At 31.3% G+C, this 27,776-nt stretch overlaps 1 protein-coding gene, 1 long non-coding RNA gene and 1 pseudogene across 3 annotated transcripts; 1 reads left to right on the top strand and 2 right to left on the bottom strand.

Moving 5' to 3' along the window:
• Nucleotides 1-9,593: 9,593 nt before the first annotated feature.
• Nucleotides 9,594-12,847, bottom strand: LOC112696646 (fibrillin protein 5 homolog; annotated as a pseudogene).
• Nucleotides 9,754-17,075, top strand: LOC112696645 (protein FAR1-RELATED SEQUENCE 5-like). 2 transcript variants are annotated; one of them, XM_025749472.3, is made up of 5 exons: nt 9,754-10,082; nt 13,497-15,725; nt 15,840-16,001; nt 16,140-16,223; nt 16,557-17,075. In XM_025749472.3, the coding sequence occupies exons 1-2, from the start codon at nt 10,068-10,070 to the stop codon at nt 15,510-15,512; spliced, it is 2,031 nt and encodes a 676-aa protein (XP_025605257.1). In that variant the 5' UTR covers nt 9,754-10,067; the 3' UTR covers nt 15,513-15,725; nt 15,840-16,001; nt 16,140-16,223; nt 16,557-17,075. The 2 variants fall into 2 exon arrangements, with proteins under 2 accessions (XP_025605257.1, XP_025605260.1); XM_025749475.3 differs by lacking the exon at nt 16,557-17,075 and having other exon boundaries at nt 16,140-16,403.
• LOC140173457 (uncharacterized) lies at nt 16,465-18,505 on the bottom strand. The gene is made up of 2 exons (XR_011862335.1): nt 18,279-18,505; nt 16,465-16,769 (listed from the first exon to the last, which is right to left on the bottom strand). It is a non-coding gene; the product is annotated as an uncharacterized lncRNA (long non-coding RNA).
• Between the last annotated feature and the right edge of the window lie 9,271 nt (nt 18,506-27,776).

Genomic DNA, 27,776 nt, shown 5'->3' with positions numbered 1-27,776 from the left:
ATTATGTTGGGAAAAGAAGTGGAAGTTCATCAGCTGATTTCTTGTGAACTTTACACAATTACAAATAAGAACGACAAAGATGCCAAAATTTGCTTATCCAAGCCTAATCTCTATGCTATGTAAAGATGCTGGAGAGAAGATGGGAGTAACTGAGTATATCTCAGTTGAGCGACCAATCACCAAAAAGTCAATGGAAGGACAATAAGTGCAGGACGAACCCATCAAGAGGAGAGCACATGAGTTCCTCCCGAAAATCTCTCAAATTGAATACTAGGAGCGTCTTGAAGTATCTGTCACCAAGTTGCAAAAAGCTATGGAGCAATTAAAGGAAGAACAGCAAAATCAAAATAGCATGCTTTGCAAACTGCTTAAGGAACAAGAGGAACAAGGGCGTGAACTGAGGCAACTAAAGCGTTAGAAGCTATCTCTTGAAGGGCCAAGCACCCCACAGATTAAAGGAGCATCCACCTCCCAAAATAAAGGTTGTTAAGTCCTAATCTTAGCTTTAACTCTGTGAAAGTTGTTCTTATAGGAATTTACCTTAGAAATTATATATGAGTAGTAGTAATTAGTATATCCATTTTGATTTTATCTTCAATTAAGCTATAATTTATTTTTCTCATCATCATCAAACATGAATAAAATAGTAGATTTTTAGAATAAAGAAGCAATAATTTTTTTTCGAGTTCTTAATAAGGAAAATTCTAATTATTTATATGTGGTGGCAATACTTTTTGTCTTCTGAATGAATGCCTGAACAGTGCATATTTTTTATATTGAATTTTATGAATGTTAAAATTGTTGGCTCCTGAAAGAATGGTGAATAAGAGAAATATTATTGCTGATATGAAAAATCGTGAAATTGATTCTTGAAGCAAGAAAAAGCAGTGAAAAAAAAAAGCAAAAGAGGTAGAAAAAGCCAATAGCCCTTTAAACCAAAAGGCAATAGTGAAAAGGTTCTAAGGCTTTGAGCATCAATGGCTAGGAGGGCCCAAGGAAGTAAATCCAGGCCTAAGCGGCTAGATCAAGTTATCCCTAACCATGTGCTTGTGGCATGCAGGTCCAAGTGAAAAGCTTAAGACTGAGTGGTTAAAGTCGTGATCCAAATCAAAAGAGTGTGCTTAAGAACTCTAGACACCTCTAATTGGGGACTTGAGCAAAGCTAAGTCACAATTTGAAAAGGTTCACCCAGTTATGTGTCTGTGGCATTTATGTATTCGGTGGTAATACTGGAAAACAAAGTGCTTAGGGCCACGGCCAAGACTCATAAAGTAGCTGTGTTCAAGAATCAACATACTAAACTAAGAGAATCAATAATACTATCTAAATTCTGAGTTCCTATGGATGCCAATCATTCTGAATTTCAAAGGATAAAGTGAGATGCCAAAACTATTCGGAAGCAAAAAGCTACTAGTCCAGCTCATCTAATTAGAATCTGAGCTTCACTTAAAACTCTGAGATACTATTGCTTCTTGATTTCTTTTTATCCTAATTTATTTATCTAGTTACTTGAGGACAAGCAACAGTTTAAGTTTGGTGTTGTGATGAGCGGATATTTTATACGCTTTTGGAGGTAATTTCATATAGTTTTTAGTATGTTTTAGTTAGTTTTTAGTATATTTTTATTAGTTTTTTGGCAAAATTCATATTTCTGTACTTTACTATGAGTTTGTGTGTTTTTCTATGATTTCAGGTATTTTCTGGTTGAAATTGAGGGAGCTGAGCAAAAATCTGATTCAGGCTGAAAAAGGACTGCTGATGCTGTTGGATTCTAACCTCCCTGCACTCGGATATAATACTCCATACTTTGCGCGAAGATAAATGACGTAAACTGGCGTTTAACTCCAGTTCCATGTTACATTCTGGCGTTGAACGCCAGAAACAAGTTGCAAGTTGGAGTTGAACGCTAGAAACAGGTTACAACCTGACATTTAACTTCAGAAACAGCCCAGGCATGTGAAAGCTCAAGTCTCAGCCCTAGCACACACCAAGTGGGCCCCAGAAGTGGATTTCTGCACTATCCATCTTAGTTTACTCATTTTCTGTAAACCTAGGTTACTAGTCTAGTATTTAAACAATTTTTAGAGACTTATTTTGCATCTCATGACATTTTAAATCTGAAATTTGTACCTTTTGACGGCATGAGTCTCTAAACTCCATTGTTGGGGGTGAGGAGCTCTGCAGCGTCTCGATGAATTAATGCAATTATTTCTGGTTTCTATTTAAACACGCTTGTTCCTATCTAAGATGTTCATTCGCACTTCAATATGAAGAAGGTGATGATCCGTGACACTCATCACCATTCTCAACCTATGAACATGTGCCTGACAACCACCTCCGTTCTACCTTCGATTTAATGAATATCTGTTGGACTCTTTAATCAGATTCTTCGTGGTATAAGCTAGAATCCATTGGCAGCATCCTTGAGAATCCAGAAAGTCTAAACCTTGTCTGTGGTATTCCGAGTAGGATTCAGGGATTGGATGACTGTGACGAGCTTCAAACTCGCGAGTGTTGGGCGTAGTGACAGACGCAAAAGGATCAATGGATCCTATTCTGACATGATCGAGAATCGACAGATGATTAGCCGTACTGTGACAGAGCATTTGGACCATTTTCACTGAGAGGATGGGAAGTAGCCGTTGACAATGGTGATGTCCTACATACAGCTTGTCATGGAAGGAGCCTTGCATGTTTGAAAGTAAGAAAGCATTATGTTACAGGGATTCAGAAGATAAAGCATCTCCCAAACCCCAACATATTCTCCATTATTCAGTAACAATTACCTATTTTATGCCATTTCACTTTTTACAATTGAAACTAAAGAACCCTATTGGTATCCTGACTAAGAATAATAAGATAACCATAGCTTGCTTTAAGCCAACAATTTCTGTGGGATTCGACCCTTACTCATGTAAGATATTACTTGGACCACTCAGTGCACTTGCTGGTTAGTTGTGTGGAATTACATAGTCTGAGTGTAATTTTTGTGCACCATAAGTATTGACCAAATTTTCTTTTTTTAGATAGAATTAAAGAGCTTGACAAGAAGATCGTGTGGCCGTAAATGGCATGCCAATCGGATCTCTAAATCACAAGTTATGATCCAAGGAAGAAGTTGATGAATAGTAATGTTAGGGTTCTTCTTCCTTTCTTCACTTTGGTTTTGTGCTGAAGTATTTTGTGTTGTTAGTGAGGCTAATGTGCTTAATGACTCATGCATGAGGGTGTTAGTGAATGGGATTTGGGCCCAATGGTGATCCAGGTCCGTTTAGTTACTCTTTTGGACAAATTTTGGGCAAAAATTTTAAAATAAGTGTCCAATTTTCTATTCTAAATATTTCTCTAAGTATTTCTGTAGTTTTTATTTCTCATATGTATTACCGAACGGACTTAAACTAGTACTGCCAGCTAATTACCGATACGCATTTTTACACATTTTCTGTAGAAAATTATATTTTCTCACTCAGAAAAATTTGCTAAATCCAAATCTCACCTTTAAATTTTCAAATTAATGTTTATAAATTTTCTAAGCTAATCCAGACAATAAAATTCATACTTTTGTTTTGTTTGAATTTATTGGCTAATAATTTTTTGGTTCTTATACCTTCAGATATAACCCTACACCTTTATAGTAACGGCTTTAAGGATGGATATTGGGTGTGAACTGAACACGGAAAAGTTGATGAGTAAGAAATGAATCGATTTGCATCAAATTCTAATAGATTTGAGGGTCGATAAAAAATGGTTAGGGTGGTTAGAAAAGTAAACATGGAAGAGATGAATTGGGAGAGTAACTAAAAGAAGTACAATGAGATGGTATTTGATGCAATCAGTGTTAATGATATGAAAAATATTGAAAAAGAGTCTAACTCGAAGACAAAGAGATTTTATAATCTATTAGAAATCTGCTACACAACTATTGTTTAAGGAGTGCATTCACTCGAAATTGTCTTCCTGTATTAGAATGATAAGTATTAAGTTTAAATTAAATTACACCCAAGAATCTTTTAATAAATGAACCACCCTTTGTAACGAATTAATACTATTTGGACTACTAGCGTCCTCCGGAATCATTATGAGACAAAGAAGCTAGCTTTAAAATTAGGTCTACATTAAGTGAAAATTTATTGTTTCTTGAATGGTTATATGTTATATTACAAGGGGATGCAGACCTTATTATTTGTAAATTTATGATACACCAATGTATCAAGTAGAGAGAGAAAGATTGATAAATAGATGTTAAAAGAGGATTTCAAGCAAAAGGATGCACTATTTGCTCTTAATTTCTAGGCTAAAAAGATTGTATGCCTCGATGAGTTAGGCCCTTCATATGACATGACATAGTAACAACAGGAGAGTCGATGGTTTTATGATACACCTGTCACACGGAGAAGTTTGAAAGCACTTTTATCAGGTCCACTCTACATTTGCGAGTGAGTATAAAAATGTTAAATTAGCGTTGTGCTCTGAAAAATTTGCACTAAACTCTAATTTTGGTAATGCGTACTCTTGTTGGTCTGTGGTGGTGACTCCTTATAACCTACCTCCCAAAATATGCATGAAGGAGCTGTACATGTTCTTAACTTGTATCATACCCTATCTAAGCAACCCAAAGGCAAAAATTGATGCATTCTTGCAATCCTAGGTAAAGGAGTTGAATGAGTTATGGACTGATAGTATAGAGACATATGATATTTCAACTAAAACAAACTTTTAAATGTATGCTGCATTGATGTGGACCATCAACAACTTTCCTACATACGAGATGTTGTCCGGGTAGTCCACTTAAGGTAGAATGTCGTGCGCCATTTTGTATGGAGGATACAACGTCATTTTGTCTAAGTAATGGAGATAAGAATTCGTGGTTCGATTATTACCGAAGATTATTTGAGTTTGATAATTCTTTTTGGCATAACAAAGGCTAGTTTAGGAAGAATAAAATTGAACAAAAAGTGGTATACGACAAGTTAAGTGGTTTAGAAGTGTGGCATCGGGTTAGTAGTATCTCCAAGATCGTAGATAACAGGACAAGGTTGAGAATTCCAGAATATTGTAAGGAATATAATTGGATGAAACAAAGTATATTTTAGAAATTGTCTTATTCAAAGGACAATTTGGTTCGTCATTGTCTTATTGATGTGATGCATATTGAAAAAAAAACGTATTTGATAATATCATTCACACCGCCTTAACAGAATCAAGGGAATGACGATAACGATGATTATCAGGATCCATAATAATTAGAGTTTTGTTTTGTTTCACAGTATTAATAGTTTATTCCTTTGACTTTTTCTTCTATACACTTGATATTTCATATTATAGTTGACTGTTTTTATTAAAAATACTATTTAATTTTCATTAATTGAGATTTGACTATTAATTTTTGATATATTAATGATGGTATATTAGGTTCTAACAGGTATTTTATATAATCATTCAAAAAAAATTTAAAGTTACTATCAGATTTACTGTCAGATGCATTTTGGTATGTTTTAATTTAATTAATATAAAATTATATATTACTATTGAATTTACCGAAGTTAAATCGACAGTAATAAAGTGCAAAACCCAATTCATGACACTAAAGTTATTATTGAAATTTTTTAACGTTAACCATCTCTATAATTTTGCCAATCAAATTTTAAAATTTACTGCTAATTTTACTAAAAATGACTATCGGATTGAAAAATCCGCCAGTAACAAAGTGCATCAGTCATTAAATTTAATGATATTTAACGAATTTAGCTGTTAGTATTCACTGATATTTAATAATAGAACTTGTTGTTTTCAATAACACGGATATTTATTGTCTCCTACATTTTGAAATAAGTATCTTTTTAACTTTTTGAATTCATTAAAAAGTTAGGGCTTATTTGGATGAGTTTTTAAGAAAAGATTTTTTTGAGTTTCTTTTCTAAAAGATCTTATAAAAAAGTAAAACTAATTTTATGTTTGGATATCTCATACAAAAAGATCTTTTTATCTATCAATTATATTTGTGTATAACAATATAAAAGTACTTTTTTGTTTATTTATTACATAAAAAATATCTTATTTTTAGGAAAAAAGATCTTTTAAAAAAAGATGTAAATTACAGCTTTTCAAAAAAGATCTTTTTTATTTTTCTAGTACTTTTACTTTTACTATTAGAATTTTTCTAAATACGCTAAAAAATAAAAAAAAAACCATTTTTCATTAAAAAAATCTTTTTTTATCAAAATAATATCGCTCAAACAAACACTTAATGTATTTGGCAAAAGACTTACTTAAATACATTAACTTTTTAATAAAATAAAAATATGAAAGCGATGTTTATTTTGAAAGAAAAGGAGTATACATAATACAAATTTATTACCTTCTAAACTCTAATATTCATCTCACCAAAAATAAAGTTGACAAACGAGTTCATAAATTTTGCACATAAAGATAAACTAGATTTTGTTATATAGTTATTTTTTATTTAAATTGTAGTGTATGATTGGATATTACATTTGTTCATAAAATTCACTCAAATATAACTATTTATTAAAGCGAATTTATATAAAAATACACTACTAAATAATCGTATATTTTTTTAATGATTTATACAAAAATAATAGAGTAATTATCCAAATCAGTTCTTAAAATTTTTTAAGTCAGATACTTTAATATTTTAAATTTTAAAATACATAAAATAGTTTCTAACGTTTATTTCCATTAGATAATACAATAATCTCTCTCTATTAATTACTAACAATGATTGTTGACACGAAACGTTAACTCGCATACGTGACTATTAAATATCCACGTATGTATTTTGGACAAATTAGTTCTTATAGTAAAATACAAACAGTTTCTGAAGAATTTAAAAAATTTTAGAATAGTCTCTAAAAATTTTTTAAAATTTTAAAATAGTCTCTTTGAATATTTTTTATTTTTTTTTCAAAAGTCAAAATCTTATAATATTTTTGTTAATAAAAATAAAATAATATTAAAAATATATAATAAATAAAAAATATGAAAAAATAACAAAATATATACTAAAATATAATTTTATTTATTAACAATAAAATGTTATCAGAAATAATATTATTTAATCACTAATATATGATACCTACATTAAAATGATGTAGAAATCATAATAATAACTAAATTTAAGAGGTTATTGAATTATGAAGGCTATTATTCATATGCTTAACCTTTTAAGATATTTTTTTAAAGTTAGGAATGAGACTCGAATCCGAGATCTCTGGGTGAGAATAAAAAGACCATACAATTTGAGTTATAGCTCATTGGCTAACCTCTTAAGATATTAACATCAATTAAACTTAAAAAAATTATTCCCAAGTGAAAAAATATATTTTTGTTTGGCTTAATTGTTAACTGTATAGCACAAATATCTTTAACTCTATGCCTATTTTATGTAACATTACAACAACTAACTTTTAATATTTTTTTAAGAACACAAACAGAACACTTAAATTTGTCAAGACCTTTGTTCTTCAAGTATTGCAAAATATGAGGAGTTTCATATTGAAATTTTGTAAATTATCTATTGATTTTGTGGTTGAGCAACAATTACAAATTTAAGTTCATAGATGACTTGATTTAATTATATACAACTTTTAAAATGTTACTTTCATAAGTATCATCACAAATATTTTTAATTGTTTATGTAAAAAATTTTATATTAAATGAAAATTATCCTATCTCTTTAAATAATAATACTCATTCCTTAAGTTAAAAAATCATAGAATATGACACCTATAAATTACATTAAATTAATATCTTGTATGATCAAAAATAAATATTGGTCGTTTATTTTAAAAATTAGTTTTGTTTAAAAAAATGTCTTTTCAAAATTAAATTATAATTTATTTTAAACATACATAAAAAATTTTGTATATAAATAATTAAATTTGAGATAAATAGACCAAAAATATTAGAAGTTAAAATTTATTAATTTTTAAAAATGATTATATATAAATAATTAGAAAGAATTGTTTTAAATTCTTTAAAATTTTTTAAGTACTGTTTTGAAATTTTTTAAATTTTTTGAAGATTATTTTATATTTTATTTTAGGAATTGATTTGTCTAAAATGCACACATGAACACTTAATGATCATGTATGCAAGTTAACGTTTTACATTAGCAGTCATTAATAGTGATTAAGAAAAAAAATGTATTACCTAAAAGAAATAAATATTAAAAATTATTTTATGTAATTTAAAATTTAAAAGACTAAAGTTTTTAATTTTAAAATTTCCAAAAGCTAATTTAAATAATTAATCAAATAAAATCTAAAAAAGTTCCATAATTTACATAAAAAAGATAAATATGTAACAAAATTTAATATAGGAGAATTAGATACTTTGATTTCTTATTCAGAAATTACCGTTTTTAAAAATTAGAATTGGACAAACTTGACAGACTAAAATGTGACTACATATATGTAGCAGCTATTTTTTAATTGCTATTTAAAAAATAAAAAAAATAAATGCACAGCATCACATGTTTTTATCATGAGATTAAAGGCAATCGCAATTCTATGAAAATATTTTTTTGGACTCGTTTTTGTTTTTCTAGACTTTTCCCAAAGTGTTTGTTTCATTTTTTAATATATTTACGAGAGGAGTATTTTGTTTGTGAATGTGCATGAGGGATGACGTGGCGTGGGTTTCGTAAAGGGGGAGCCCCGAGGCTATTGTCGGGACAAGAAATGGAAAGTGGGTTCCATGCAGGTTCACACAGCTGGCAATCACACCCGTCCTTTCTCTTCTAATAATTTTCTGTTAGACGGATACGATTGGACTTTTGCATCACACTTCACAATAAGTGGACATTTCGATCACTCATTTCATCTCGTCTCAATATCGCATCTCTCACTTTTATGGGATTTGATTCTCACTACACAACACAACTATATTGCTATGCTACTATTATTACTTATTATTTTGATTTTTATTTTTTCAGGAAACCCTTTTAATTTGATTGAATGAATGTGAGTGTCAAACGGCGTACGATTTAAAATTAAAAAATAGATTGATTTTGTTATAAAACGATTGTTAATGTGGATATTATCATACATAATAAAGTATAAAATATTATTCATTAACGAGATATGTGTTTTTTTAATGTGTTTTTACTAATTAAATAAATAATATTTTAAAGAGATCTCAGAATAAATTGGATAAATAATATTTTACTGTTATTTAATTTAAAACCATCAATAAAGAGTTTTTTAAAAAAAAATTCAAAACACATCAAATTTACAAGTTTTTATTTTTCTAGTTCTTATATTAAATCTTTGTATATTATTTTTGTGTAATAAAAAACTCATTCTCATAAATTATCAAGTGTTATATGATAAAAAAAATTACGAGAATACAACTCTTCTATATTTTCATATATAAATCTTTATCCCTTATTCATCCACTTTCATCATATTTTCGCGAAAAATTTAATTTTTTCTTAAACTAAATTAAATTAGTTATTATTTATGTAAGTAAAAATAAATTTATTATATATTTATATATTTTGTACTAAAAAATAAAATTTAAAAAATTAGTTAAAAAAACTAATATTACAATAACAAAAAGGGGAATGCTCCTTTTTATAAAGACACCTACGTGGCGTCATATTATTGGGTGAATTGGTTTTTTTTAATTTTTTAATTAACCAAAATAAAACCAATTTCAATATTTAAAATCTGGTCAGACCGACCGGTCTAACCGGTTCAATCAAAAACCAACTTGTAAAAAGATCTGATCCACTTTCCAAACCTACCCCTTCCCCCTAACAGCCGCCCATTTTCCCTAACACCCACCCATTTCCCCAATACGTGAATCATACATATATCACTATCACCTGAAGCACCTTCCAAACTCACCCTACCAAAACCCTAAGTTCTCCCTGCAACTGTTCTGCCGCGGTGCCGCCGCCGTCCGTGCTGTCGGCGCCTTTGCTTCCTCTCTCCTAGTTCGGCGTCCTCCTTCCCCCTGTCCCCGTCCTCTTTGGATTCTCTCAAACTTGGAGCAGCTCGCCGCTGTGTTGCCACTCGCTGTCGTCTCGCCGGGCGCCGTCCATGTCGTTGTCGAAGGTTAGTGGCACTGCCTTCACTTTGGTTCTTCTCTTCCTTTTATGCCCTGTTGTTGATTTTTGAATGTGACGTTGTTGATTTTTGAATGTGAAACTGTGACTGGGTTAATGGAAAATCAAATAATTGATTTTGTGTTGTTGCTCTTTTTTTAATTCCTGAAGCTTTTGTTGAAATTTTCTTGCTGCTGTTAAAAATAGAAATCAAATCATTACTGAAATTTTTGTTTAGATTTATTGATTTTAGGTTTAGTGTGATTAGGGATTACTTGTTACTGATTTGTAACGATTGTTGCTGAATGCTAAAAATGAAAAATCAAATCAAGTGTTGTTTGCCTGAATCTCTTGGTCTCAGTTTGTATGTCCATGAAGGGCTTCTTCTCCATGTTTTCTTTTTCGCATTCCAAAATCCTTTGCCTCCTCACCATCGCCATCGCTGCCACCTTGTCCTTTGGTTCTTGGTGTTTCGCCTCTTCCTGCACGAAACCTCTGTATAAGTTAGGGAATGTTCCGCAGTGTGGACTCCAAATTTTAACTTTGTAGGGAGTACAAGGCTGTCCAAAAGATTTTACTCAGGGACCACTTATTCAAAACGCAGTTGAAGCATAAAAAAGTAAATAACTAAACAAAGCATGAAGCAAAGATCATAATAAACCACACTCAAAAGCCTTCAAATATAGGGAAAAAAATAACACAGGAAAAAGAAAATCTATGAATAAACTATAACAACTAAGTCTTGTCCAGTAGATGTCTAGATGAGTCAGTTTTGGCCCGATTTGATAAAACTTTAACTTTTCAAGATTTGTATTAGCTATGTTTGGTAAATCAAAATAAAAGTAACTTTTAATATGCATAAGCTACAAAAAAAAGCATTTGGTAAAATTACTTTACCATTAGTGAGTACTACTACTCGCAATGCAACAGTAGTTATAATCAACATATCACAAATTTTCACCCCTAATTTTTATCAAGGAAAAAAAAAGGGGATAAAATACTTAAAAATGGATTAATAAAAATATACATGTCTAACTCAAACCTATCGAGTTATGTTAAGACGACATAACCTTTTTAAACTCATCTTTAACTCCTTATTCATTCACTAAAGGATGGATGAAGAGTGAATCCACCATCAAAGCAAGTTCCACACTCTATCTTATGATGATGTAGTGATGAGTCAAAGTATGAGTTTTTAAAAATTGTCACCCCAACATTTATCGTAAATAAAATACTACTTAACCTTGAGGATTACGACTTCTATCTTCAATTTTTTCCAGCACAAAGATATAATCCCTTGTTGTCCCTTCCAATCCTCATGGTGTCACCAACATATCTATGAGAAAGATTGAAATAAGAAACAAGAAGAATTTTCATCACTGATAGAATAATGATAGAATAAAAGACAGAGAAAAACAAGCGTGAACTTGGAAAAATCAGACAAATATTCAAATCCGATTAATTAGGCTAGAGAAAAAATGCAGTATCTAATAGCATTACCTGATCAAGAGTAATGGTGGAGCTTTCAAAGTTAATGTCAACCCTATGTGAATTTCAAGTATTATCCAATTAGGTAGTTACTCAGCAGCAATAGTTATAGATTACAGAGAAATAAATTAAGATTGATCAAACAAGAAGGTAGAGCTTTAACTGTTGTTGAAGCAATCTTGAAAGAAGCCTCAATATTAAGTTGTCCTGACAACAAACTCAACTCCTTTGCACTGAACTCGACCACGTTAACCGCTTTGCTCTCCATTTTAGAATCAAATGCCCAATGCTCAAACTCAGTAGATAAAAGTTACAAAGATGAAATACTGGAAACACAGTTTGCATCTTCTAATGTCAAAGTTATATACAATCTCTCTACTCAAAATTCTGTAGTTTGTACCTTGGCTATGTCAATGGTTTGACAAAAACTCATCCAATGAGATAAAGTCTCTGAGGCCTATCTTGGTTCTCTTTGATCCCAGAATTATGATTGTGCTATAAACAAGCCTCCAGCACCCAGCCACCTTCCATGTAATAGAAATTATTGATAGGGATAGATCATAAATTGCAATCACAATCAGATATCAGATAATTTAGGCAGAGTTAAAGTTACCTTGTCTAGTTCTAGAGTTGGCTCTGGAGTTGATTCTGAGATTCTAGCTGCTGCACCAAACTCTCAATTTCAAATTTCTTGGCAGATGGGAGTCCAAAAATCCCCCTGTTGATTCCTTGAAACATATTTTTTATTGCATTTGATTTCAAACATATCACATACCCTTTCTGCATTGCATTGTTAAACAATGCTAAAAGCTTATAATGAAAAAGAAAAAGAAAAAATAGATTCAATATTGTTGAAATGGGATACCTTCCACTGCCTGGTAAAGCTCCCTTTTCTTCTCAGCAAGTGTGTCATCCTTAACCAAGCCTGAGCCAAAGTTTATTTCCCCAACTTTAACTATGGTGAAGGGTCTAAACCAGAGAGGTCTGTCACCAATTCTCATAGTGTTCATCCTTGAAAGATTCTCAGGCGGAGCCAATATTTGAAGCTTCATTATATCCATGGTTCTAAAAATCACAGGACTCACATGACAAGCGGCCATTGAAGAAGAATTAACTATAAGAGACAGAAAATGAAGCACAGGATATGATCATGACCTGACCCTGCACGCGCCTCTATCTTGTTTTTGTTGATAAAGACTGTGGTTCCTATTATTAGTGCCATCATTTTTGCTCTATCGAAACAGTGAACATGCATTTAGAGCAAGGTTGCGGTTTGTGGATAAGGCTCTTGAGACATGTGGTTCAGAAGTCAGAATCATTATATAGCATTATGTGGTCCACGAGATACCTTATCCTTTGGTCTCTCACTTGCCGAACTCATTAATTAGTAATATATATTGAGTTATTAATTATTTGGCTGATGAACTTTAGGTAAAGTTATTATAGGAAGTAATAGATCTAAATTAAATTTAAAAATAGTGCACGGTGTCTCTCTTATTTCATAAAATGTAGTTATCAATGACAGCTTGCTTAATTGGACCACACATTCTGAAACATAATGTAATAACTAATAATATCATCAAGACATTGATATGTATTATAATGTTGATGATCACTTTACGATGATTGTGATACATATAGCATATATTAGGCATGCATTACTATATTTTTTCATGGCCTGTATCCAACTGTATCACGCTTCTTACTTACCCATTTTTTTTATTGTGAATTAGAAATTAAAGTAAGAGAGAAACCTCTTCAATTGCTTGTCTCTTTCTACGTGTACATTATTTGATACAACATAGTAACCCAATCTTCGTGATGTCTCCTCCTAACTCCTAAGTCTTAACTTTTATTTATACCATGCCTTGCTCTTCTACTTGCTCATATATATCTAGCTATAGTTACGAGTTATTACTTATTACTATATCATTAGAGTGCAATGGATGTTGACTCGGAACCACTCAGTTCACAAGACAACGTCGAAGATCCCATGATGACTAGTGTGGAAGAAAATGTTAACTGCACTTGTGATTGTGGTGGCAGCAGTAGTAAGTGTGTGACTGTGACGGCCGATGATATTATAAACCAGACTTTTGAAACATCAGATGCAGCTTATAACTTGTATGTACGTTATGCGAGGTGTCTCGGGTTTGGAGTTCGCAAGGGTGATACAGCACGTGGAAAAGATGGAACACAGCGCAGAAGGAGGTTTTTTTGCAGCAAGGAAGGAAAGAGAGCCGAGAAATACATATCTAGTTTGAGTAGGAAGCGGGAGCATAGAGCGCTGACTCGCACTGGTTGTGAAGCCATGCTTGCGGTGTATCTTGACACTAAAACTTCGACTTGGAGGGTTAAAAAATTAGTTGAGAAGCACAACCACGATCTTGTCCCACAATGCTTGGTACACCTAATTCCAAACCACCGAGGGTTGACTGAGCCACAAAAAGCTCAGGCGAATACCATGCATGATCATGGTCTTCCAACCTCTAAAATAATGGGACTAATGGTAGGCCAAGCCGGTGGTTATGCCAATGTCGGGTTCACAAAGAAGGACCTAGATAATCACTTTCAAAGAGCTCGTCGTGCAATGCTCATTGGTGGGGATTCCAATGCGACGATTAGCTATCTACTTGGGAAAGCAGATGTCGACCCGATGGCCATGACAAGGTACAGTGCTACTGATGAAGGTCGGCTGGCAAATTTATTTTGGGCAGATGGCATTTGTAGGTCCGATTATCAGTGCTTTGGAGATGTGCTTGCATTCGATACAACCTACCGGAAGAATAAGTACAGAAGGCCCTTGGTAATCTTCTCAGGTTGTAACCATCATCGCCAAACATGTATATTTGGTTTTTCCTTGGTAGAGGACGAACGGACTGCAACATATACGTGGTTGTTGCAAAACTTTCTAGAAGTCATGCTGAACAAGTCTCCTAGTGTTGTGGTCACAGACGGTGATGAAGCAATGAAGGCAGCAATTCGAGAAATCTTCCCAGATGCAACTCACCGATTATGTGGTTGGCACATTCAGAAGAATGTAACGGCAAACATAAAAAACAAAAATTTTTCCAACGACTTCAGAAGATGTTTGTATGCTCCATGGCATCCGGAAGAATTTGAAGAATATTGGGAGAATATGATAAAAAAATATGGGTTGGAGGAAAATGAATGGGTTCTGAGTGAATATGAGAAGAGGAAAAGTTGGGCAAGCGCTTACTTGAGGGATAAATTCTGTGCTGGATTTAGAACAACATCAAGGTGTGAGGCGATAAACAACTTCATTAAGAGGTTTATTGGCATTCGCCAAAGTCTTCTAGAGTTGGTCCAAAATCTTGAACATGCTCTTAGGGACTATAGAAACAATGAATTAGTTTCTCAATTTAAGACGCTGTATGGGGAGCCCGTTCTAACTACTGGGCTAGAAGCGTTGGAGCTTTCTGCTGCCAATTTTTACACTAGGGAGATTCTTGGAGATGTAAAAAAGGAGATTCAAGGAGTAGTCGCATTAGATGTAATAAATGAGGAAAACATATCAACCACTGTTGTGTTAAAAGTTAAGGAGTGTGACAGGAGACAACATACTTATAACGTACTTTACGATCGCAATACTGAGCATATGGAGTGTGAATGTAGTCGGTGGAGTAGTGAAGGCATTCCTTGCAGGCACATGTTTTGTGCAATGAAAAGGGTAGGTTTACAGAAGTTGCCAGATAGTCTTCTTTTGAGAAGATGGTCGAAGGATGCCAAGAAGTATCTGGATGAAAGTTCTGCTGGAGGCACTACGCAAGACAGAGAAAGAGAATTTTTGATGCGCTATGGCGCATTGTCAGTGGCAGCTACGTGGATGGTATTCTTAGGAGCTCAAGATGGTCCTTCTTTCCATGACACTATGAATGAAGTATATCGTTGGACCCAAACACTAGAACAAAAATCTGACTTGAAAAGATAAACAACAGATTCTACCACGCCAAACTTTGTTGGTGACCCTTCGGTGGTCAAGACAAAAGGAGCACCCAAGGGGAAAAAGGAGAGGGGTAAACGGAGGTGCACTAAATGCAACAGTGCTGGTCATGTAAAGAATAAATGTCCTGTGAGGAATGACGATGACAATTTGGGGGATAAGACTGGTAATGGCGCGCAAGCTAGCTTTGGTACCAAGGAGGTCAGTGAGATACAATATTGCATTAGTTGTTATTTGATTTAAAATAAACTGGTGACCTCTATGTTGTAGTTATACTTGATAGAATTTTTGACTCCATGTATTAATTTTTCATAGAAGCTTCCCAAGGACCCTATGGCTTTTCAAGAGACATTAGCAGTGCCAAATACAGAAGTAAATGTACCTGTGCAGCAAGAGTCTGGGCTAGGTGATTCAGGATTGATTAATGGCCATGAGAATCCCATCCCACCGTATGGAAGTCATCAGTGGCTATTACAGGTATAAATTTAAAGAGATGAATAATTGCATCGAGAGAAACTTAGTGTTTTTATTAAGTCTTAAACTATTTGAAATCACATTATAATTCGCTGAAGTCATTTTTAATTCTCTCAAATTTATTTGTGATGTGGAGAACAGGTTGTACAACAAGGACATTATTCGAAGTTCAATGGGATGCAGTAGCATGTACTTGTATATACTCATGAGAGTATGGTTTAAGATGTTAGTTAAATTCTTGGATTTCAATTAGACTTTGCTTTGAGGTTGATAAATTTTTAATATTTAAATTTTTAGATATTTATCATAACTTGTCATTGTTACACTCGGCTGAAATGTGCAGAAAGTTTCAATAGTTTTTTATTTATATAAGTAAAATCTTATTGATTCTTATTCATGCTAAAATTCAAAAGGGTCTCTTGTACAGTTGCAAAATCTACGACTAGAATAGTCTATGCTATACCACTGCAGGTAAAACTAGTAGTGAAATCAAATTCTGAACCACAAATTAAACCTCTTATGTCAGCTAATAAATTGCAACATTATTTTTTCCTTCAGGTAATGTCTGTCTAATATGTTAACGTTGTTCAAAGAAGCTTAATTGTGTTCACCTGTTGATCATCCGGTGTGATGTGTCTACGCGCTAATTGTTAGACTTTTCCCTGTGCAAGAATCTGTGCAATATTTTGATGATTTGGGTGCATGACACATTATTTTGTGCAGTCATCTGTGTGCTTGAAGCAGCACGCTTTTGACCTCCTTGAGCTGCTCCTGGTGCAAGCATTTCCAGAACTAGATGATGTATTCAAGAAAGTGCATGAAGAAAAGCATAGATTTGGGGAATTCATATCACCAAAGTGAATAGTATAATTTTGCATGAGGTCCGGAGACACAATTGTACATGGAGATATAGCAAGCTGCTGTCTGGTGACCGATGACAGGTATAAAGCACTTACACAAGATATAGCAACATAGTTAGTTATTCTCTTCCTTCTATCGGTCACTCAGCTAAATACAATTATCTCTAATTCTCTATAATTATTATTTTTATAATAGGTGACCTGTTTAATTGAAAAATTTTCAAATATACTTTTAGTCATTTTTAACCGTTAATCTTAATTAGGGGTGATCTTAATTAGGGGTTTTTATGGCCCGTACTGAACAGGATTTAGTTAGTTCAAATAATTCTAATACTTTATAAGGCCAATTTTAAAGTTATAATTTTATAAGTTTTATATAACATCATTAAAATGTTACTATTAAAGATTAAAATTTAATAAATATTATATAACATTTATATCAAAATAAATTATTTTAAAATAAAAATAACATTATATAATATAAAAATATAACACTATTATAAAACATAACTTCACCCAACCAATCTGAGTCAATTCGACAAAATCTTTTGGTTCCAGACTCTTGAATGCCCTATATTCAATATTGTAATTAAAAAATTATAAATTCTTTTTTAAAAAAAGTAAACTACATTTACATGGTAATATTACATACAATAGTTTATTCTTTGGGGCTAAAATCTTAGTTTACTATGTAAACTCCAAAAGGAGCCAAGTTTATATACCATTTACCAAGAACACCCAAAAGCCTAAACTCATTTATCGCTTTCCTTTCTTCTCTAGGTAATACGATTGGATTTCATATATTAACTTGGTTGCTGTGCATTTGGACTTAAGTTTCTAACTTTCTATGCCTAGTGGCCTGAGCTTGTTACAACCAGGTTCTCATTTCTTATATTAAAACCTATGTTGGCTGCTTTAACTAGAGAAAAAACAAGTCAAGCAAAGTAACTAGCGCAGAGGAAAAATATTAGCAGCAAATAAAACTCCGAGACACATAGCTCCACCTGAAATAATTCAATTACACAAATATGCAAAGACATATTACTACAAAATCTAATTATAGATTAGCCACATTCAACATTAGAGAATTTACATTATATGAATCCGCATTGAATCAATCAGTAATCACTTAGACACTTAAGAAAGACTGATCAACACAGTGGAAAAGCGAGGCCTGCGGGAGAAACTACTATGCATGTGTAAGATCAAAGCAGATAAATCAACACAGCTTTACCATACTTCAGAGCAAAAATTTGGATGTAAAAAACTCTCATTAAACAAACAAAAAGTCTTACAGTATTGATATGTTGAAGAATTATAAAGGTCTAAGGAAATCAAAATTGATAAGTAATGTCTCAATGAACTTTGCCTCAATATAAGTAGCAGACCAAAAAAATTGATATATGGCTAGAAGAGTTACCATTGAAGCAGATGCAGAAGAAACCCTAACCCTAAAATGTGGCTGGAAGAGAAACGGCAAAAATAAAGATTGTTTCTTATATTAATATATGCGAGTTGACGATGACGACAATGAAGTGAATACTGCGAAATACAGGGTCAGTGTAGGTTAGTTTGGCATCAATTTTAGGGTATTATGGTAACTATACACATGGTTCATATTGTCAATGGGCTTTTCTATGGGCTGAGTACAAGAAAATTTCAACAAAAATTTCTTACTTAATTATATATATATATATATATATATATATATATATATTCAGTACCAATCGGCATGTTTGTGTTGGTGCAGTAACGAGCCATGACTCTGCCTGATAGATATATTGAGCATTATATTGAGCATTGATCTCAGTAGGAAACTCGTGGGGTTGAGTAGGAAACTCAAGCAGTGGGGTTGAGTTCAAACCATATCGCAGCTACTTCTTTGACGTTAACCAATGTTTTTTTGTGTGTGTATTTTATTATTTTTTATCTAAAATATCACTTTATATTAGCCAAGTTATACCACATTATTTTGATATATATTATTCTACTTTTATCAATGAATCTGCCAATAATGAGATGTATACACTTTGGTTGCTCTGTGTTCAGGTAAATGTCACTAACATACCAAAGTGAACTATTCCATGAATCGTAGATTATACACTATAAATATCATCTCACGCACCAAATTTTTCAAGATAACAACAAGAATAAAAAAAATTCTAAGTGCAATATATAAATCATTATAAATAATAAAAAATCCATATATTTAAAAAGTCAAAGAAATAAGATGCAAGATATAAAGTTAGCTTGTATTTTAAAGAAAAATAAAATAGCCTAATTCAATCCATAATTTCTAATAAAAAAGTTTTTAACGTCTTAAGTTTGCATGACAGACTGCTGTATCTTTTTATTCCAGTCAATGACAGCAAGCTTCTCTATGATATCCCGCTTTGAATTATTTTCGTCATTCACCAAATCCACAGCTAGACGCATCCTTGTGTAATCAGAAATAACCTAACAGACAATAACAATGATATTACAAAATGGAACAAACATAACTTCATTAATAATGTTATTTTTCTTACCCATGTCTTATTACCGAGGCTCCAATAGCGAGTGAGTTGCATCCATTGAGCGACCCAAATACCACAATTATTCCTTTGCCACAATTCAATGCACATATTAACAAAAGAAAAATAACAAAATAACAAACCGCCAGAAAATTGAATTTTTACTTTGATAAATGGTAAATTTAAACGTACGATTCGGCAGATTGTTGCGGGACATCTGGTTCTCTGACTTTATACTTTGAAAATTGAATGTTTCTAAAGGAAGGTGTTTCACCAAAATTCTTTTCGGACAAAAATTCCTCTAGGTAATTTAACAAAGTGTTAATAGCACTCATACGCTCTGTCACCAATGTGCCCTTTTTGAAAGAGTCCAGATATTTCACGACCTCGTTAAGTAAATCAACCACTATGAGAAACCAATGGCTATTGAGGTGAATTGGCACAAAAATCTACAACAACATCCGGAAATAACCTTAACTAAAAACAGTCATGAAATATTATTATATGAATTAATTGAAAGTTCAATAAAATTAACGAACTTGATGTAAAGTGGCAAGGTCTCCCATGAAGTTATCCTTGATGTATTTCATTGTGCGAACACAGTTCTGTTTCGGGCTTAACACAATTTGCTGCCATGAATATTAAACTAAGTTAGGAATCTTATTATGTTAATTTCTAGTCTACCTGGGAAGATATATTAAATTTGACGACTAAATTTCGATATGCCAAGGACTTACAGAAAATGTCGGTGGCAGAAACCATTGGTTAGCATATTTGTATCCTTTTGGCCCAAAATATCCTTTGGTGAGCATCGAACAAACTAAGGTAAGGACCTATGGAGTACAAAAAATCAGAGTTATTCTGCACCAATTCAAATTTAATATTTTTACAAGGATAATAAATAAATAAATGTTACAAAACTAATTCTTACATCACCAATTATTGGCTTGCCGGGCATTATAGTCAGAAGAGTTTTGCGTGTGCCACTACAATGATCGTTTGGAACAAGCACTTCCCTAAATTCATAAAATTAGAATATTATACTATAGTGGTATGGTAGATTATAAAAAAATTATATGACAAATTAAATATTAATTAAAAATAAGTTAATTTTACTTACTCTGGATCCATATTGTTTCCAAATATGTAAGCAGCAATGGCCAATTCTTTATTAAAAAATTTCATCTCTTTAGTTGGCCGAAATAAAAGGTCCAAACACTAAAAAAAATAGCAACAAAAAAAAGTTTAGTACTCATTTATGTTGATCAACAAAAAGTAAAAAAAAAAAAATACAATTATAAAATAATATAAATAATTTATAAGTTCAATCTTTTTTTATTACCAACTATGATTACTAACCGTCTTTACATGTCATTTGTTTAATCTTTCGTATGTTTTAAAAAGTTTGACTATGTCTATATACTCAAAGTGTACACACAAAATCGGCCAAATATTTTTTTGCGTATTATAAATGAAAAATTTTTCATAGACTAACGGTTTTCAAATAGGTAAGTACTCACACGTGGCATATCATCCCCGTCCATATTTGGATCGTGGTTGTCGTAGTAAATCCATGGAGACCCCGGAGGATGCTTTTCCGCAAATTGCAATTCTTTCTGCAACTCCAAAAAATATGATAATTATTTTAGACGTTGTTACTTATTTGTCAATAATATCATCTCAAATGACACGACATCAATAAAATTATTATAAATATCAGCAAATAAAATTTAGCTCCCTAATATTAACTAGGGTTCTAATCAACCTTCTAATGTCACTAATGGGCACAATTTGATGACCAAAGAAAAAATCGGTACTCACGAGCCTAAAATACTCAACAATGAAGCTAGACATCATGTCTAATGAAAAGGAGATAAGTTGAGGAAGAGATTGTATTTAATGACTTAACATTAATATAGCAATATGTGAGAATACTAAAAAGTTTTTCACCCCTAAATGGTATTTAATGGTTGTTATTTAAAAATAAAAAGATAAAACCTTAACTGCGTTGACCGGTAATCCACGCTTTTTTCCCTTGCACCTCCAAGTACTCTTCTTTGTGACTGGTTCGTCACCCAAATACATTGAGGGATTGGCATCAAGTATTTCTTTCAAAGGGTCTGACAGTGGAGTAACAGGAGTATTTGAAAGCTTTCTGCGTTTCAAAGTATCCGACGGCGATTTAACAATTGGAGTAGTAATTGAAAGCTTTGCACCGTCACTCCCACTTTTTGGTGAAGAACCAACCGTTTTCACAATTTCTGGGAGAACTGCTGTTATCCCTTGCACAACAGCTTCGCGAATCATCGTCGACAATGCCTCGGCAACACCCTTTCCAAGCTACAAGATGCCATACAATAAGACGCGTTACTTGTATACTAAGGTTACAATACAGCAACTATAAACATCACAAAAGATAATTAAAGACATGTTAAATAGAGTATGCCAAGAAAGTAACGCATATTCGAGTATTGTAGCCCAAAAAATGGATTACCTTCTCATCCAAGACGGATAAGTCCATGTCTGATTCTTCCTTATAAGTTACAAAGGTATCCAGTGAGAGCTGCTTAAGCCAAATAAATTTCAGTATTTTTATTAGACTAAAAAAACTACTAAAAAGTGTTGGATTTAAAAGATCACGATAAACACTGTTATTTATAGAGATAACTAACAAAGATAACGAAAAATCTTTTTTTTGGAAATAAGGATATCCTAATAAATGCGAAAAGATATCTAATTTCAAATTAAATCCAATTTTCTGTTAAGATATTGTAACAAATAATTAAGATATTTAATTTTTTTATTTGATATTCAAATTTAAATTTAAATTCAAACTATATTTTTCAAATTGTTTATTCTTATAAATAGAAAATGTATGAAAATTTAATCCTTTTTATTTTTTAGTAAATGATTAAAAAATAAAAATTTGTCTTAGCATTATTCTTGGAGTATATGATTATAATATTAGAAAAAAGTAAATATTCTCATTTATTACTGTTATACCTTTTTTAAATTATACGATAATTTGATAAATTATTTGTTTTTAAATTATAAATTCAAATAATTGTATTATTAATGAATATTTTTTTTCTATTAATATAAATATTATTGCAATTATTTTATGATAGTTAGTTAAAATTTTTTTACCGAAAACATCTCTATAGAAAAGTTAGCAACTTTGCAAATTTTCGTATAATAAAATCATTGGAGCTTACGATTATACATATACGCTAGATAACACTCATATTTTTTGTTATTTTGAAGAATGTTATTTTTTTGTTTTCAATTTATCCTTTCATTTTTTTGTTAGATTTAATCATATTTATGGGCATTTTTTTAAGTTCACATTAATAAATGAGTTCAAATTACAGTTCAGAATCCATCCCAAAGATCATAACCTTAAATAAAACCAAACAAAATTCGATAGAATACATATACGCTAGATAACACTTATATTTTTTGTTATTTTGAAGAACGTTATTTTTTGTTTCGAATTTATCCTTTTGTATTTTTTATTAGATTTAATCATATTTATGGTCAAAATTAATAAAAAATCACATAAAATAACAAAATTATATTCTTTCTCGTAAGATTAAAGTATATTAAATATTAAAAAAAACAAATATTGAACGTAACTATATTGAACGTAACTTAGAAGTCTGTGGCTCTTCTTTATATAATTCAAGACAATTATTTTATTTTATCCATCTTGTATTTTAATATAAAAAAATATTTAATTTCAAATGTTGATTTTATTAAATATTTATCTTTTAAATTTATTATATAACGAAGATTTAAAAACATAATTTAATTTAAATATTGTAAAATTAATATTAAATATAATTTTTTAAATATCTATCTTTTTGATAAAATTTTACTTGAAATCATTAATATTTTATTTTAGACTTGGTCTTGATAAAAAAATATTATCTAAATTTATTTAACACTATAATATTGTATCATAAGTAGGCTAACAAATAACATTAAGTAAAAAAAATAATAAATTAAAAATATTAATTTTTTTCTGCTACTTAGATTAATAGTTGGTGTAACAATTTTTTTTGTAAGTATTAATATACTATTAATATTTCTTTTTCTTCCAAAAACCTTTTTACTTAAATGAAATTATCTTTACAATATACTATTAATATTATGTAAAATAATATATTATTATAACTATTTATTATACCTTGAATTTTTTATCCTTATTTTTTATAACTAGTAATATTTTTGTGTAAGTACACAAATATATCCTTAGCTTCTTTTTTTATTTATTTTTTTCTATAAACATATTACAATTGTTAGTTTCCTATCGTAGTCAAGAAGATGGTCTGAATTTGAGTGATTTTTGTACATTCAGTCTGGTCAGGGTATTTTTACTGTTTGTAATTACAAACACAATGCTAATGTATAAATATCTAAGGTCTAGAATTCAATATCATAAGTATTATTTAAATAACTAAATTCTAATATTAGGATTATATTAGTTTAATCTCCAGAAAACCTGTTCTAATTTAATACTAGTTGCACTTCACTAAATTATACTAGTTATACCACAATTATACCTAATTATTTGTTTTTAGTCTAAAGAATCAAAGGAAAAAAGACAGATAGGTCCCTGACTTATTAAATTTTTGACAAATACATCTCTAACAAAATTTAAATACAAAAAAGTACCTGACTTTAATAAACGGAGGACAATTTAGTCCTTCTGTCTATTTGCCTCTCATACACCAAACAAAACTAGCTGAAGAACGTTATTTTTTGTCATTTTGAAGAACTGTATTTTTTGCGTCGAATTTATCCTTTCATTTTTTGTTAGATTTAATCATATTTATGGTAAAAATTAATAAAAAATCACGTAAATTAAAAAAATTATATTTTTTCGTAAATTAAGGTATATTAAATATTAAAAAAAATAAATATTCAACGTAACTTTTTAGATTTGTGGCTCTTCTTTAAATAATTCGAGACAATTATTTTATTTTATCCATCTTATCTATTAATATAAAAGAAATATTTAATTTCAAATGTTGATTTTATTAAATATTTATCTTTTAAGATTATTATATAACAAAAATTTAAAAACATAATTAATTTAAATATTATAAAATTAATATTAAATATAATTTTTTAATATCTATCTTTTAGATAAAATTTTACTTTAAAATTTGTTATATATAATTATTTTAAAGCAGCTCATTTACTTTGCGCCAAAAATTAAAATTTAGTCAAAATCGCCTTTTAATTTCCGAAAATTTCAATTTGGAGTGTCTTCTCCTTCGTATCACATCTAGCTAGCTAGGTTACCACGCCAAAAACCCAATCTTTTTCAGAACCTAAATAGTTGACTTATATTTTGTTTAACACTATTTCAAATACAGCCTCTCAAACACTTGATTAGGAATAGGATTCAAAGCTTCACAATTTCCTTCTTCTTATCCGATTCTTAACAGCATCATTCTTGAGCACTGCAAGAATCTCATCAGTCGCGCCGCTAACAATGCTGAGAGGCTGCTGGCCAAGATGTTGTTGAATGACACTCAGCATGCCTCATAGGCAGCCCTAGTCTCTTTGCTCTTGGGCTGATACACGCCTTCCTCAGTGGCAGTGAGGACACTCTCTTCCAGGAGGCGCCGGCGCTTGCCCTGTCGAGACAGGGGCTCGGTCAAAGGGTCACGCTCCTAGTCATCACTGCATTCTTTTCCCGTTTCTCTGCTTCAAGAACCCTAGTCATCACCTCAGGTTCTCTCTTTGCTCTGCTTTCTAGTCTATTTTCTTTAATTAGTTAGTTAGTTAGAATTTGCATGTTGTTAGTGGATTTAAGCGGTTAAGATAGGTTAGGATTAGTTTAGTAGATCTTTGTTAAGTTGCAAGTGTTGGATTATGGCTATTATGGATTTAATTCCACTGAAAATTGCTTGATTATGCTGAATTTCTGCATTGCACACCACATGCTTGATTGAATGCCTATGTAATGTTTTGCATTTTATTTATGTGTTGTATCTACTATAAAGATTAAATTGCGAAAATGTTAGGCACACTGTTCTTGGATGAGGCACTTTTGGCTATATTTTGATGCTTGTTCAACTTACAATTCATTAGCACATTGATTTTGTTTTGTTTTGTCAACACCTATAGGATTTCTTTTTGCATAATTCTTGAATTTTGGGTGAATCCTCAATTTGTGTGCATTTAATTTGTTGTTTTCTACAAGTAAAGAACCTTCACCGAGAAAATGTTATCTACTAAAAAAAATGAAAATAGCTAACAACTTTGAGTATGCTTTATTTTTGTTCTGGAAAAGAAGGATGGTATTTCAAAATTTATATAGGTTCCAATGAACAACGTGTTCTGATAGATAAAGCATAATCCTAAGATGTAAGCTTATGACAGTACTGATGTAAGCATGGTCTGAGTAAATTGGTGCCATCTTCATTTGTCCACTATAGACATTTTAACATAGAGCAATACTTGAGATGCCAAATTTCCAAGGTCCCATCCACTTTAGGTAATTTGGGTTTGTAGCTTCTATCTATTTCTTTCCAGTAGCCACCACTTGCCAATAACTGCTGGATGCCCCTCATAATTTTTTTGTTCCTGGAGTCTTATTATCACAGATAAAACATGTCTTTGTGATGAAAAGAAAAATTTTAATAATTCCATTTATTTATTCCTTTGAGAAACTGCTTTTAGATGACTTTTTGCTTTGCTTCTAGTATATTTTATGTTGGTCTTGTTTTCAAGTTGGATATGATCTTGCAGGGAAGATGATAATGCTGTCTTTTTCGGTCTCCTTTTTTTGTCAAGTCGATACAAGCTCGCTTTGTCAATTGGCACATAGCAATAGAGAAATCCACGATTTTCTCTCTTTTTCGATCAGAGCTTGGCTCATGAACTGTTTATATAGCAAATAGGAGGAAAAAGTATTAGAATGTGAACATGGATGTTAAGCTTTTTGACAAACCCATTGCTTAGAAGGAGGCTTTGTTTCGTCGTGGTTTTGAGTCATGCTGTGTAAATACATTTAGAGATATGTATAGGAGAATCAATCAAGTACAAATCTGTAGCTTTGCTTCATTGTAAAAAATGAGAGAGTACAGCTTCAATGGATAATGCCAAAAAGTCTTTAATTGTAATTAACTTTTTTATGACTTTATTATGTGTTTATAATTTCAATGTGTTTATCTGACCACTGACAACTCCCATTTTGCACCAGCACCTTGCTTGACTTTGCAATAGCTTTACCACTTTCTACCGAAACAACATTAACAAAGAGCTTCCCATCCCTTGGGTACCTACAAACAAGAGAATCAGCATTTGTTATTATTAACAGAACCATCTATTTCCTTTATTTTCCCGCACACTGAATTACTATTGAAAACAATTCTAAAATCAACATACAACTATTTTAGCAGCAAAATTTGGATAAAAAGAGTATAATTTTGGTGATTTAGACATTTCCCCCCATTGATTACAACTACTTTAGAACTTAAAGATAAATCATTTTTGCTTACTTTTAACATGTCACTGTAGTCATTCAATATTATGGAATGTGGCCTTCTGATATTTAAACCATTTGACATGGAGTAGATAATAAGGACTTTTTTAAAAAAAAAATAATTAATTTACGTATTGTCATTCAAGAGAAAACAAAGTACAATGAAACCATAGAAAAACTAGAAATTGATATAATACTTGTCTAAGTTTATATATGAGTAGTTTTTACAAATCTAAGTTGAATGAATGTGAATATTCACGTTTTCTTTTCTGGTATGTATGTGTATCTTTCTTTTCTTTAGTTATTAGTGCAGACTAAGCAAAAATTTTTACCTAACAGCATCTTAAACATCGTAAAAATAAATAAATAAATAAATAAATAAATAAAACATGGCTTATTTCTTCTTTACGTTAACCAAAGAAAGGCTTTCATTCCTCATCATGTAATATGAAAAAAATTGACAGCTGGATTTCTTCTATGAAAATGTCCTCAATAATATAATCAAGGAGTTTAAAAAGAATTACTAGATCACAATCATATGTTCATCAATTCATTTATGCTCTGATACATTATTTACATCAATCATATAATGTGATAAAATGATCAAAAAATTCATCACCTAAACACATCATCTCCATAATTGCGTTGATGGGAAAAGATTCATCTACACTCAACTACAGATTTAGACCAAGTAAGAGACATTGAAGAAGTATTAGACTGGCGAATATCTTCAAATGTTGGGTGTGTTGAATAGCTAAAATAATTAGAATACTCAGAAAAAATATCCCCAGATTTCAACTTTAGAAGCAAACAAGTATCCGCATTCTCATTCTCTGATTCTTCTCCTCCTCATTGTTCCCTTCTAAAATACTCACAACTTGTCTCATGTTTGGTCTTGATTTTG

Source organism: Arachis hypogaea, chromosome 6, assembly GCF_003086295.3.
Source record: "Arachis hypogaea cultivar Tifrunner chromosome 6, arahy.Tifrunner.gnm2.J5K5, whole genome shotgun sequence".
Taxonomy (NCBI): Eukaryota; Viridiplantae; Streptophyta; class Magnoliopsida; order Fabales; family Fabaceae; genus Arachis; species Arachis hypogaea.
Note: the sequence above shows the minus strand (reverse complement) of the source record. Positions and strands in the feature narration are given on the sequence as shown.